This window comes from Anolis carolinensis, chromosome 5 (genome assembly GCF_035594765.1).
Source record: "Anolis carolinensis isolate JA03-04 chromosome 5, rAnoCar3.1.pri, whole genome shotgun sequence".
In the NCBI taxonomy this organism is placed as follows: Eukaryota; Metazoa; Chordata; class Lepidosauria; order Squamata; family Dactyloidae; genus Anolis; species Anolis carolinensis.
This window is the reverse complement of record NC_085845.1, coordinates 166,781,978-166,796,092: the sequence shown is the minus strand read 5'-3', so window position 1 is coordinate 166,796,092 and position 14,115 is coordinate 166,781,978. Positions and strand designations below refer to the sequence as shown.

Here is a 14,115-nt window from a genome sequence, read left to right as displayed (position 1 = left end):
AAAAGATCTAACTATTGCTGACATTAAGAGGATTTACAACAGTCGACTTCCTTCCACATACATACACACACACACACACACATCCCTCCGACAGACAGACAGACAGACAAACCAAGGAACCTCAAGCATCATCCTTTTTCTTCTCAGTCAGTACAGTCCAAAACAAAACAAAACAAAAAAATCTCACATAGGTTTTAACTTCCTTGTCAATGGCACTATCGACGCTGACTGTTTAATGCAGTTCAAAGCTAGCTTCAAACTGCGGTGGATGGACAATAAACTGCTAAGAAAATACATGAAAGAAAGCCTTCATGCACACCAGTGCTCTGTGATTTGTATGATCACCATCCGGTTCCAAAATTTCCTATCTAATCATCTGCACCATGAAACCAGTTTCTTCAACACTTGCAGTGTAGATGGGGCCAATGATGAAACAAATTCTAATAGCCCCAAAGAATCCAAACCCTCTGTGGTCTGCCAGTCCCAAAAGAAACATAAGATAGAAAAAGAGAGAAGCAAACTGTATGCAGTGTTTTTTCTTAATTATGTAACATTCCCTGCCAGCATAACCTCTGCCTTGGTGAGACAAAATTAGAGAGTGGTGCAGGTTAAGATTAATCAGTCTGTACTTCCATAACATGGCACTGGCTAATTCCTTCCATATATCCTTTATATAAATAGACATACTGTGGATACAAAGTTATTTTCAGAGTCTTTGCAAGTCAGTCATTCCATAAATGTTCTACATAAAACTTTTAACACGTTCAGAAATTTCACCTGAATATATATTTCCTTCAACTGTGGTTCTAAATACAATGCACGTGGATTCGAAAACTGGGCAAACACTTGCAAGTGTGCAATGAGTTGTCTGTAAAACAAAATGGTACAAATAAGCCAATGCAACATAAAATACAACTTTTGGAAATGTCCAGAGTATGTTTTGAATGTACAAAAGGTGCTGAAGTTAATTCAAATTGGATTTGCTAAATTATCTGCACCACTGGATAGTTCACAGGAAATTGGAGTGGATGAGGTGAGAAGCTGTAAATGATCATCTCAGTGACAGAAGACAAAATTTACTTCAACACTCAACTTCTCACCATTTGCTAACTAATTCCGTTCATTCTTCTTGTGGCTAAAGTTAAATCTTTTGGTGCCACGATCATTGAGAGAGATTCAGAACCATTTAGAGCCATTAAACATTATGTCATGTCACCAAAATCAGGATAAATTGTGGTCAAAGTCAACTGTGGTTAGTACATATAAACCAACTTTAAACAATGGTTTCTGTAACTTGTTTGTTTCCACTAACAACAGTAAACGTATGATCATCATATTGATTAAATTGTTTTTTAATCTTGAGTGGCACAAAAGGTGAAACAAATACTGTAAAAAAAATCCCAAGACATGACAGGAGAATAAAACTCTGGGCCAAGACTGCATTCAAAGGGATACTCCTCAGTAATAGAGAAATATCTGTTTTCTTCCATTGCAATCAGGTCATACATACTTTGCCGCAGCTCTTCTTGATTTCTTTACTGGAATTTCTTCAGTCAGTGCTTCATCAGAAACCCGTTTCTCTCCTTCATTGACTTCTTTCTCATCCTCTTTCATAGACAGATTTATATCCTCAGTGAGATCCCCTTTCACATTATGATCAACACCTTTCTTCCTAAGATCTTGTATGGGAGCTATTAGTGAATCTGCAGAATAATACTCATTGCTGTAAAAACAAAAACAAAAGTAAAAAAAAAACCATGCTTCAGTTATTGACAAGTTTCTGGGTTGTTCTTCCTGACAATCACTGGTGTCCCCTTCCCAATTCCCTCAAGTTGTTTCTAAAAAAGTATTCTATTTCTATTCTAGCACATGGACAGTATGAAATGTTCACACAAGTATTAAAAAATTAAACACCCACATCTTTTCTGTTGTTGTTGAAAATTCTCACTTACTTAATAAACCTTAGAAGAAGAGGGGAAAGTTCTCTTGATCTGGGTTCCACTCTGTCTGAAAATTTTGACATTGCCTTCCAAAGCAGAAACCTAAAATTTGCGTGGTCCACCCTCTCGTTGCAGCATGTATGGTATTTCAGCCGCTCAAAATACAAAGCTCTGACATCTCCTTTGAGGGCTTCTTCTTTTTGATCACCTCTAATGCCTTCCTGTTCTTCAAGATCATGACGTAGCTCCTTTTCTACAGAAAAAAGAATGAGTTTTATTTTAAAATGCAAAGATATCTCTATTAAGCTTCTAATCACATACTACTGAATTGTAGATATTTTACAATATTGTGCATATTGTACAATTGCATTTAGTATTTTTATTACAATACAGTTAATACTGTATTATATTAACTGTATTTGACTACAATACAGTTAATACAATACTATTTAACCCACTGGCCCTTGGTGGTGCAGTGGCTTAAACTGCTGAGCTTCTAAACTTGCTGACCGAAAGGTCGGCCATTCGAATCCAGGGAGCAGGGTGAGCTCCCGCTGTTAGCCCCAGTTTCTGCCAACCTAGCAGTTTGAAAACATGCAAATGTGAGTAGATCAATGGGTACTGCTCCAGTAGGAAGGTAATGGTGCTCCATGCAGTCATGACCTTGGAGGTGTCTTGGACAACGCCGGCTCTTCAACTCTTCACCAACCCCCAGAGTCGGACACGACTAGACTTAATGTTAGGGGCAAATCTTTAACTTTACCTTACAGTTAATAAAGCAACCACAAGAAGTCTTAAGTTGAAGCTCTAGCTTAACAAGATTTAGGGGACTACACCATGGAAAGAGAGAAGAAATAACTTATGAATAGTACAAACTCAGAAATTGGTAGACCTAATTAATGAGCAACTCTGACCTTGGAAAGGTTAAATTTCTATAAGAAATGTCTTACCAGCATAGGACACAGCCTTTTCCAAATGTTCATAGTAGACTTTCCAAAACTGCTTGTTCTCCATTTCATTTGCATGAGAACTAAAATGAAGAAAAATGTGTTTTGGAAAAAGTAGGTGACTACGTAGCTATCAAGAGCCAGTTGGCTATTGACTGCCATGTCCAGTTTAGCTCATAAACATGAACAACTTTCAAATATTCATTTATGATGCTTCCTTGCTGTCATGTTGAGAATATAAAAGGACTCCGCAGATGACCAGCTCTCAAAAATATACCAGGGCTGCTCCTATTCATTCAACTAAAGACAGATATCAAAGTACAGTGTTCCCTCACTACTTTGTTGTTCACTTTTCACGGATTCGCTGTTTCACAGTTTTTCAATAAACTCTAAAAGAATATTATAAATCATAAAAAATTACAATTTACAGCCTATGGATGGGAGAAAGGAAAAGCTGAAGGGAGAGAAATGGAGCCCAAGCAGCAACGGGAGGAGAAGGAGGCGATTTATCAACACATGATTGGTTGATAAAGACTTAATATAGTGTATAACTACTAAAATAATGTATAAATATTAAAATAAATAGTGTCCCTACTTCGCGGATTTCACTTATTGCAGGTGGTCCTGGAACCTAACCCCCGTGATAAGTGAGGGAACACTGTAATAGCGAAGCAGCACTCCAGCTTTCTCTATGAAGCAATTTGTCCAATAATTACAAACTTAAATGGTATGGCTTGAGCAAGATCTCCTCAAAACTGTCAATAAAATGAATCAGATCATAGAAGATGGAGAGAAGTAACATTACAATGTGACTGCTTTTATTTTTCTAATGAAATTTCATTCATTAATCATTTCTTTTCCCCCATATGTGGCTCCACTAGTTACCATTAGCTTTGTAAGAGGGAGAGATTTATCAAGAGCAGATTCCTTCCCTTCTCTTCCAACACTTATTTTCAGACTGGACCAAAAGCATGAACAATTCTGTCATTGTTTTTCTTCTGGACCTACTGTGAATTATACTCAACATGCACATAAGAGAAGCATGTGATTTGTAATGTGGTGGAAGGTTTTTTGCAAAAGACTGCCAAATCTTGTGTGGTAATCTTGAGCAAAAAATTGCACATCTAGTGCTACCACCTCTCTGTGCATAAAATCTTGTGTTATTCTCCACTTCATTTCCCAAACAAAAGCATTTTCTTTAAGGTGAATTATAAACAAAACACATCCCAAGATACCTAGCATCCTCAAATACATTTTTATAGTTTGGTCTGCACTTAGATCTGTATGAGTTTTTTTCTAGGAAAAAAATACTTACGTTATGAGTTCAGTCACAGGAACCCATAGTGGGTTGAAGTTGATATAAAGCATTCCCAGTAGATACCGAAGAGGAACCTAGAATAACATTCCAAGATGTTTGCCTTGATCTTTAAACTATCATCAATATTTACAATTTTAGGTGAGTGGTGCTTGTTTATACAAACCCCTTTCCTTAAATTTTCAAGTTTATTCATTTCAGTGATCACTTTAATTTGAGCATTTCATGGAAAAATAGGCAAGGACATAGAGAGCTGGTGTAGTGGTTTGAATTTTTGGCTAGGACTCTGGGACACCAGGATTAAAATCCCTGCTCAAACATGGAAATCCACTGGGTGACACTAGGCAAGTTACACCCTTTCAAGCTTAAGAGGATGACAATAGTAAACTTTGTCTGAATTAACCTTGCCAAAAAAACATAGTGAAGTCAACATGACTTACACATATAACACCAACAATTCATTATACTTTTTCTGAAACTATTCAGAATATGGGCTATTTCAATCATTTCCTAGTATATAAGCCACAGATTTACTAACTTAAAGTGTCCTGGGTTTTTTCAGTCCTTCCTGTATAGGGTGTTTGCACATTATAGTAGATCAGTTAACAATACATACAGTACACACCTATTATGTGCTTATTCAGATGTAAGCTTCACTGAATACAATGGGACTTGCATTAGACTCTAAAGGTTTTGGGGTTCAAAACACTGAACCCCCCAAAAAATGGGTCAACTTATCCATGGGTCAATGTAAGTACTGTTTCTTAACTATAATAAAAGGTAGCATTTCTGAGTAAAGTGGAGAAAGGCAAGAGCTTAATTCAACCCAGAAAAGTCTAAAAACCTCTACATATAAATTTGAATAGCATTCTTTATGGGTTACACAAAAACAAAAATACAAATAGAAATGTAAAATTAAAAATCCTAAGGACAACACATTATATAATATACAGTGAGCTCTACACATTTGTGAGTTTGACTTTCATGGATCTGATTATTGAAAGATTTGATTAAAAGGTTCTGTCTAGGAATCACTAGGCCAGGGGTCCTCAAACCTTTTAAGCAGACTGTTGGGAGGCTGGACTACAGTTTGAAAAAAACATGAACAAATTCCTATGCACACTGCACATATCTTATTTGTAGTGAAAACAATATATGAAAGAACAATACAACATTTAAAATGAAGAACAATGTTAACCAATATAAACGTATCAGTATTTCAGTAAGAAGTGTGGGCCTACTTTTGGCTTTTGATTAATTAGAATTGTTGTTGTGTGCCTTCAAGTCATTCAGACTTAGAGTGACCCTAAATCTAACGGTTAGGGGAGGGACTGGCTAAATGACCCTAGAGGGCCGCATCCGGCCAGTGGGCCTTTGTTTGGGGACCCCTGGCCTAGACAATTCGATACGATACGATGGACAACATCTGGCAGGAGCTAAATATAAAGTCATGCTGGAGAACTTAGTTAATCCAGGAGAAGTGATCTCTCAGATAAAAATATAGCAATTTTGAATTTATGATATTTCACTTTCATGTACCCCTAACTCCAGCAAATGTGGAGTGTTGACTGTAATAAGAGAATTATTATTATTATTATTATTATTATTATTATTATTATTATTATTATTATTATTATACATGTAATAGTGCATCATATAATGATATCTACATGAATCATCATAATACATTTTAAAATACATTTTAACAAACATATAGTGTTGTCCTTTAGATTTTCAATAAATATCTCTTGAGTTTTGCTAACAGAAACTTAATTTCCTCACGTCTTCCTCAACACAAAACTCAAAAACATAATTCACAGCAGACAAGTTCAGGTCACACTCCCATTTCTTTGAGTGAAGAAGGAAATGGGGACATTCTCAGCTGTTGTAACAAATTTATTTATAGAAACTAGTTATGGTAACACCCACCATGTTATTAAACCCTTTGTGAAAAAAACACAAAGGAAAACATGACAGTGACATGGCCCTCTTTAACAAAGGGTAGAAGTTGAGATGAGTCTTTCAACAAATGATATTTTACCTCCTGCAAAGGTCCCTCTGGGATCAGGGGTTTCACAACATCATGCCTTAGCTTTCTTAGGTGGAGCAGCTTCTCACGATAATCATTGACACTCGCTGGTACAAGTTCCGCTTGAAGCAATATAGCAAACACAGACTGTAGCTCCCCAGTTCCCCCATCCTTAACAGATCAGAGAAAATACATAACATTGTTTTAAACAAGAGAATAGGCATAGACATCTTGCTTAAACAAGTTCCTTCCAACATCTAGAAATTAGCTGAAGATCCAATATGTCAAAACATATAAAGAAAATACGTAGACTGTTATGACAAAGATTTTTTAATTAAGACAAAAACAGATACAACACAAAATTTAAACATGAGCTCTTTCTAGCTATTTGTAACATTTTTGAGAAGTAAAACAACAGAATAAAATTTATTTTTATTAAGTTCTTACTAACAGAAGTTCTAAACCAAGACTACTTAAAAAGAAGAATCCCATACTAATAGATTTATGTAAAGTTGCATAATCAGTGAATTGTACAATGTTTTATCTACTATACAATCTTCATTGTTCAAGTAATAATTGAGCAGCACTATTTTTATATGAATGGCACACAAAAGTTTGCTTCATTGAATTACAACTTAAAACTTTACCTCCAGGTCATCAAAATGATTTAAAATCCTTATTGTCAACAGCCGTACCTATCAAAGAGGAAACTTCATTATCTCTCTTCATGGTATAAAATATATGGTACACTGAAAAAGACGTAATTACCATACAACAATAGGGCATAACAGCAAAGCAATGGAAAGAATGTAGCAGCATCCCTTAGACTAGAGGTTCTCAAACTGTGCTCTGTGGAACCCTTGGGGCTCCATGGGTGATAGTGAGGGGCTCCTCACTACCATGCTTCTTCCTGCCTCCTCCTCTTTCCTCCTCCTGAGAAATGCAGGGAAATCAAAGTTTTGAGCTGCCGGAAATAGCAGTAGCAGCAGCAGCTTTTTCCCAGGGCACAGATCCTTTCCCCCCTTCCTTCCTCGTGACCCAGATTCTTTTTCTAGTTGCCCAGCCTCACCTGCTTCTTTGCTTTCAAACCCCTATTTCACTCCCACCACTCTGGTGGCATTTTGATTGAGTTTTTCCAGAATGGCAGATTGTGCTTTTCCTGCATGGCAGAAGGGGGTTGGACTGGATGACCACAGGGGTCTTCCACTGAAATACTGTTAAAACTCATAAATAAATCAGCCCAATTATTTTGGGTTGGTATTTTGAGTAAAATTTCTAAACTTATGCATGAGCATATAGGGCAATAGCATATTGCATAAGTTTTTGTCAGTAAAACTTATTTTCGCAGATGCAGGAACAGGCAAACAAGGTGGTAGTCAATTACAGCTAAGTAGAAAGTGAGCATTCCAGTTTCATTCAGAGACATCACAGTATATAAGTGGTATTAAGCACAGGATAAAACATTGAAGTTTATCTACAAATTATGCATCTCTGTAGGGCAAACTCTGCAAACAAGAACAATATGATCAAGTTTTAATGCACGTTCCTGTTGTGCTCATGCTCTTTTTAAGCTGAATCTCCCCATACAACTAACACAAGGTACAGTAGAGTATCACTTATCCAACATAAACGGGCCGGCAGAACGTTGGATAAGCGAATATGTTGGATAATAAGGAGAGATTAAGGAGAAGCCTATTAAACATCAAAATAGGTTATGATTTTACAAATTAAGCACCAAAACATCATATACAACACATTTGACAGAAAAAGCACTTCAATACGCAGTAATGCTATGTAGTAATTACTGTATTTATGAATTTAGCACCAAAATATCATGATATATTGAAAACATTGACTACAAAAATGCGTTGGATAATCCAGAATGTTGGATAAGCGAGTGTTGGATAAGTGAGACTCTACTGTATGTAATTTTATGACTAAAGAGCTTAAAATACTCACCAACAGTAATCATAATATTTTTGCTCTTTATATCTGATTTATGCCTGTTCTGTCTTTATCATAAATTCATCTTGTTTATTAGACATATACTGCCAGAGGGCATAATGCAGAATATAAGCATGCAACATTAATTGACATGCAAGTGTACATACTCTGAATATAATGAACTGTATCACTGGAGATGCTAATTATACACTTTTACTGTAATTTTATCTCAAACTCTGGTTAACACCACTAAGTTCTTTATTAAGGAACTAAATTATAAGAGTAACAATGAATTAGGGCAGCGTTTCTTAACCTGGGGGGGTCACGAAGGGGGTTTAGAGGGGTTGCCAAAGACCAGTATTTTCTGTTGGTCATGGGGGTTCTGTGTAAGAAATTTGACCCAACTCAATCATTGGTTGGGTTCAAGACACTCTTTGATTGTAGGTGAACTATAAATCACAGCAACTACAACTTCCAAATAAAAGGTCTATTTTCCCCATACTCCACCAGTGTTCAAATTTGGGCATATTGAGTATTTGTGCCAAGTTTGGTCCAGATCCATCATTGTTTGAATCCACAGTGCTCCCCGAATATAGGTGAACTACAACTCCCAAACCCAAGGTCATTGCCCACCAAACCCTTCCAGCATTCTTGTTGGTCATGGGAGCTCTGTGCGCCAAGTTTGGTTCAACTGCATTGTTGGGGGAGTTCCGAATGCTCTTTGATTGTAGGTGAAGTATAAATCTCAGCAACTACAACTCCCAAATGACAAAATCATCCCCCCCCCCCAACCCCACAAGTATTCAAATTTGGGCATATCAGGTATTTGTGCCAAATTTGGTCCAGTGAATACATCCTGCATATCAGATATTTCCATTGCAATTCATAACAGTAGCAAAATGACAGTTATGAAGTAGCAATGAAAATAATTTTTATGGTTGGGGGTCACTACAACATGAGGAACTGTATTGGGCCACGGCATTAGGAAGGTTGAGAACCACTGAATTAGGAAACATGATACAATCAGCAATAAATGGTTAGCAAATCAGCTTACCCTGGATACACTTGCTGAAATATTGTCTTGCAGTTTAGAAAATAGTTCTATCAGATTCTCTTTAGACAGATGTTCATGGTGACCACATAAGGCTAACCTTGTACAGTAGAGATCAGCTAACAGCAGTGTGGATAGCTCTGAAGGAAATGTCCTAGGGAAAGAGTGAAAATTAAGGTGTACTTGAACATAAAAAAGATACAAAGCAACTAGAACTTGGTAATGTTTATTTCGGACTTCTACTCTCCCCCCCCAACCTCCCCCCCCCCATATTCCTTGCTCATGGAAATGGCATAGCATTTAGCATTTTTACAATAGAGTCTCGCTTATCCAAGCTCTGCTTATCCAAGGTTCTGTATTATCCAACGCAGTTTGCCTTTTAGCAGTCAATGTTGTTGTAGTCAATTTTTCAATAAATTGCGAAATTTTGGTGCTAAATTCATAAATACAGTAGAGTCTCGCTTATCCAACGTAAACGGGCCAGCAGAACGTTGGATAAGCGAATATGTTGGATAATAAGGAGAGATTAAGGAAAGGCCTATTAAACATCAAATTAGGTTGTGATTTTACAAATTAAGCACCAAAACATCATGTTATACAACAAATTTTACAGAAAAAGTACTTCAATACACAGTAATGCTATGTAGTAATTACTGTATTTACGAATTTAGCACCAAAATATCATGATATATTGAAAACATTGACTACAAAAATGCGTTGGATAATCCAAAACATTGGATAAGCGAGTGTTGGATAAGTGAGACTCTACTGTACAGTAATTATTACATAACATTATCGTGTACTGAACTGATTTTTCTATCCATTTGTTGTAAAGCATGATGTTTTGGTGCTTGATTTGTAAAATCATAACATAATTTGATGTTTAATAGGCTTTTCCTTAATCCCTCCTTATTATCCAACATTTTCACTTATCCAATGTTCTCCCGGCCCGTTTATATTGGATAAGTGAGACTCTACTGTACTTCCAAGTGTTCAAAGAACTTCCTATACATTACTTATAATGTATCTCTTACTATTCTGTAATGTAAATCTATATATGAATGGAAGTTGAGAATAAATAGCCTGCCTATGACAAGTTACCAAGTTCACAGAAAAGCTAAGATTCAGATTTGGTCTTCCCAATCCATTACACAAAGCCCCAACAAATTACCACTGCAAGAAAAACCCTGACCGGAAAATAAATTCATTTTCTCTGCTAAATAACAGGCAATTAACTTTGATTGTGCAATATTAGTTAATAAAATCTATTCACATCTGCAGTTCTCAATGAAAAAAAATTGTTTTCACTCAAAGAAACTGTTGGTCTGGAGCAGTCTTGTTCAACGCCTTTGCCAGAGGGACCCTTGAAATAGTGTTCCAGTCTCAGGAAAACCCTCGCATGAAATTGTTATATTTACAGCTGAAAAATGCATACTTTTCTCAATTACAATCTCTCACTGGATGCTAGCAAACACTAGCTAAGAAACTCTAGACACTCTTTGAAACACAACATGAAATACAGCAGGAAATTAACAAACTTCATATGGACATATATCGTACAAAAATCTCCCTTTTTACATACATCAACAGCGTCTTTACACGCTCCATGGGTAACAGATCTAGAATTTCCAAAGATTCTGTTAAACTAAGCAACGTGCTCACAGCTTGGGAGGCCACAAACAAGCTTCCTGGGAAAATGAAACAGAATAAATTGGGATATTAATATATATACATTGTGAATTCCTCCTTAAGAAGTGCTTTCAAACCTCAAATTGAAAACAGATTACAGTCACTATGATGTCTCACAAAACACTGACTCCAATATCTGAAATGAGTTTTTTCACAAACCCCCCCCCCCCCCCCCCCCCGCAAATATACCTACAGGATGCTGAACATTCAGCTTCACAAATAATGTCAGTTATGCAGAGAAGTAATATGTAAATATTATTAGTCCCTGTTAAAATTTAGAGGAACAGTTATATCATGTTGTGAATATGATGTTTCTTGTTTTAATTCTTACTTGTAAGAATTTTAGTGATGTAGATGATTACAAAAATTTGATTTTTCTGTTCTGGGTATTCAATATAGACATTTTACTAATGTGGTCATGCCAAAACTTGGTGATATGATACAATCAAAATAAAGAAAATCTGGAGAATTTAGAAGAGACGCAGAATAATAGATAAATTGTAGGAGACCTTGCTCAAACTCATCTGTCAGGAACATAGGTCAGAGCTTTCCTATTTGGATCCAGATTGTGAAACTGGGAATCCAACACACTCTCTATTTGGAATCCACCTGGTATGTTTTAAATGTATTTTTATTTCCTCAGGCTATTACCAGAGCTGAGGTTTTGGTCCTTCACTACAAAATGTTTGCTGAGAAAATTATCTGCTTTGTTACTTGCAAAGCAAGCCTCACACATGTTGACTTAAGAAGGTCCATTCTGTCCAAAAAGGGTTAGTGAATAAGGGGTTGACATTAAACAGGACAAGAAAGCTACCATAGCTGCTGTCTTCTAATTCAGATTATGGAGTAAAAGCACGGTGACTTTGCAACCTCGAAATATCTCCCTGATTGCACAGCTATTATTCTAATCAAGCTAACCAAGGCATAATCTGAATAGAAACTTGGAGGGAGGAGTGTTCTGCTCACGAAGCATCCATACTATTGGTAAACATGATGGCAACTGCTCACATCTGTTAAAAAACCACCACTCATTATTTACATTTGATGACTTCTGTAATCAATAACCCCTATTTAATTTAGCAGAGATCAGAACTTTACTGGGACCCCTTTTGTTCTTTTCAATTCCTCCACCTGAAAGTTTTATGAACAGTTGCCCAATACAAAATACAAGGATTTGTCACTAGTCTTTTTCTACAACCATTGACTTTCAGCAAGAACCAAAATGTATCTATGCAGAGTTTCAAAACACTAGTTTTGGCCTGCCGTTTCCAGAATCTCCCATTTCTCATCCTATCTAGAGTTCTCTAGGAACTGTGATACAAAAAAGGATTATTTCCTACCTCTGCTTCTGTTTTTAAATCAATGTAAGAGGACTTCTTAGGAAAAAAAACAACTTTTTATAGTAGTTTCATCATATGTGGGGTCAAGAAAACTATTTCCAACAAACTATATTTTGCATTTTAATAATGATGATGATAATAATAATAATAATAATAATAATAATAATAATAATAATCTTTATTTATACCCCACTCCATCTCCCAAAGGCCTCAGGGCGGCGTATACTGGGACAAGCCCAAAACAGTATTATATCAATATAAACAGTAACACAATATAATCACAGTATAATAACACATCTTATAAAAATTAAAATAACTTAATCCCAATCAGTAGTCAAACACCATTACCCACAATGACAGAACAATGGCAGATTACTGTAAGGAACTAACCTTGGCAGTGCTGTCCTTCGCCCAGAGCAGTAAACACAGATTCGACAAAATGTTTTACTGCTGGTATGACTTTTTCTTTGACAAGTGGTCTGTTAAAATATTGAAATACAAATTTAGCAGTTCAAGATTTAAGGCACATTAAATCTTGAGAATTCTTGGCTTCCAACAAATTCGCATCTTTATTCATAGATTTCATTATTTTCTACTGAATTTCCTCCTCAGCCAATGAGATTCAAACTGCAGTGTACCCATTTTAAGGCCCACTGAATTCAATGAAAGCCTTCTGAAGAAGAGAATACAGTCCCAAGTTATGAACAATATAGCTTCTGTAAGTTTGTTCTTAATTTGAATTTGTTTATAAATCAGAACAGGTACATTTTAAAGTGTAACTCCAGCCAGTCAGCCCCCCCCCCTCTCTATATAGATATCCATCCATCCATCCATCCATCCATCCATCCATCCATCCAAAGCTAATGAGCTAGCGAGCTAGCTAGCTAGACAGACAGGCAGAGAACTAGCTTTAGACAGTATAGAGAATTGTTAACACCCCTGTGTTGTTTGTTTTGCTGTCTGTGTCCCCGTTCAGAAAATTTCACCTTACTTTCTGTCCCTCTGATAATTGGATTTTGTAAAATTTGGCTTGTTGTGGAAACAAGGATTGGTGCTAAAGCTTCAGTGGAGACACATTTTCTCTATGATAACTCTTCCAGGAATGATTTTTCCCTTTCTAGGGATAGATTTCTCTCGCTTCCTTCTCTCTCTCTCTCTCTCTCTCTCTCCCCCTCCCCCTCCCCCTTCCTAACTATGAGTCATTTCTAAGTTGGATGTTTGTAACTGGGGGACTGCCTGTACTCTAATTTAAGTAGACCATATAAGTGAGACCTGTTTTTTAAGGACAGCACATCTGTCTCTTTTCAACTCATATATAAAGTTTGATTTCTATTTTTGCTTGAGAAGGAGCTCCAACCTTGTCATAAAATGATTTAAGCATCAGCAACTCTTTATTTAAAACACTTCTTCCACATTTTTCTCTATAAAAATGTAGGTTGCATAAAACCTCATAGAATACCTTTACACGAAATATCATAAATGAAAAAGTAAACGCAAACAGCAAGCAAATGAATGAAGGAAGAACACTACGACAGCAATAAAAAGTAAATCTAAATGATCACAATAGGGTTTTAAAGACCAAGAGCTTTTCTCTTAAAACTGGAGAGGGGATGATTAATAATGGGGTAAAATAGACATCCCAGGACAGACAGTTTCCAAACCTGATTAACAGGGAAACTAAGTGGGTTGCCACACCTTGTAACTGGCATTTACTTATGGCAGGCAACTTTGTCCTGTACTAAATCATTTGTATGCTTTCTCCTCCACCTCTCAGGAAGACAACTACACTATTTTGGAGTCACACAATCCAAAGAGAAGATAGTTGTGGTCACAGAAGGAGCTTCTAAGTAAGTGTCCTGA

The 14,115-nt window shown here is 36.4% G+C and overlaps 1 protein-coding gene across 1 annotated transcript in view; it reads right to left on the bottom strand.

Moving 5' to 3' along the window:
• Positions 1-14,115, bottom strand: part of utp20 (UTP20 small subunit processome component) — an 81,819-nt gene that overhangs the window by 49,187 nt on the left and 18,517 nt on the right. The window contains exons 14-23 of the mRNA XM_008110812.3: positions 12,646-12,734; positions 10,809-10,914; positions 9,230-9,380; positions 6,879-6,926; positions 6,244-6,402; positions 4,203-4,279; positions 2,891-2,970; positions 1,953-2,193; positions 1,511-1,723; positions 778-868 (exon numbers count right to left, since the gene is read on the bottom strand). Of these exons, the coding sequence (XP_008109019.2) occupies positions 778-868; positions 1,511-1,723; positions 1,953-2,193; positions 2,891-2,970; positions 4,203-4,279; positions 6,244-6,402; positions 6,879-6,926; positions 9,230-9,380; positions 10,809-10,914; positions 12,646-12,734 (1,255 nt within the window). The remainder of the gene's footprint in view (positions 1-777; positions 869-1,510; positions 1,724-1,952; positions 2,194-2,890; positions 2,971-4,202; positions 4,280-6,243; positions 6,403-6,878; positions 6,927-9,229; positions 9,381-10,808; positions 10,915-12,645; positions 12,735-14,115) is intronic.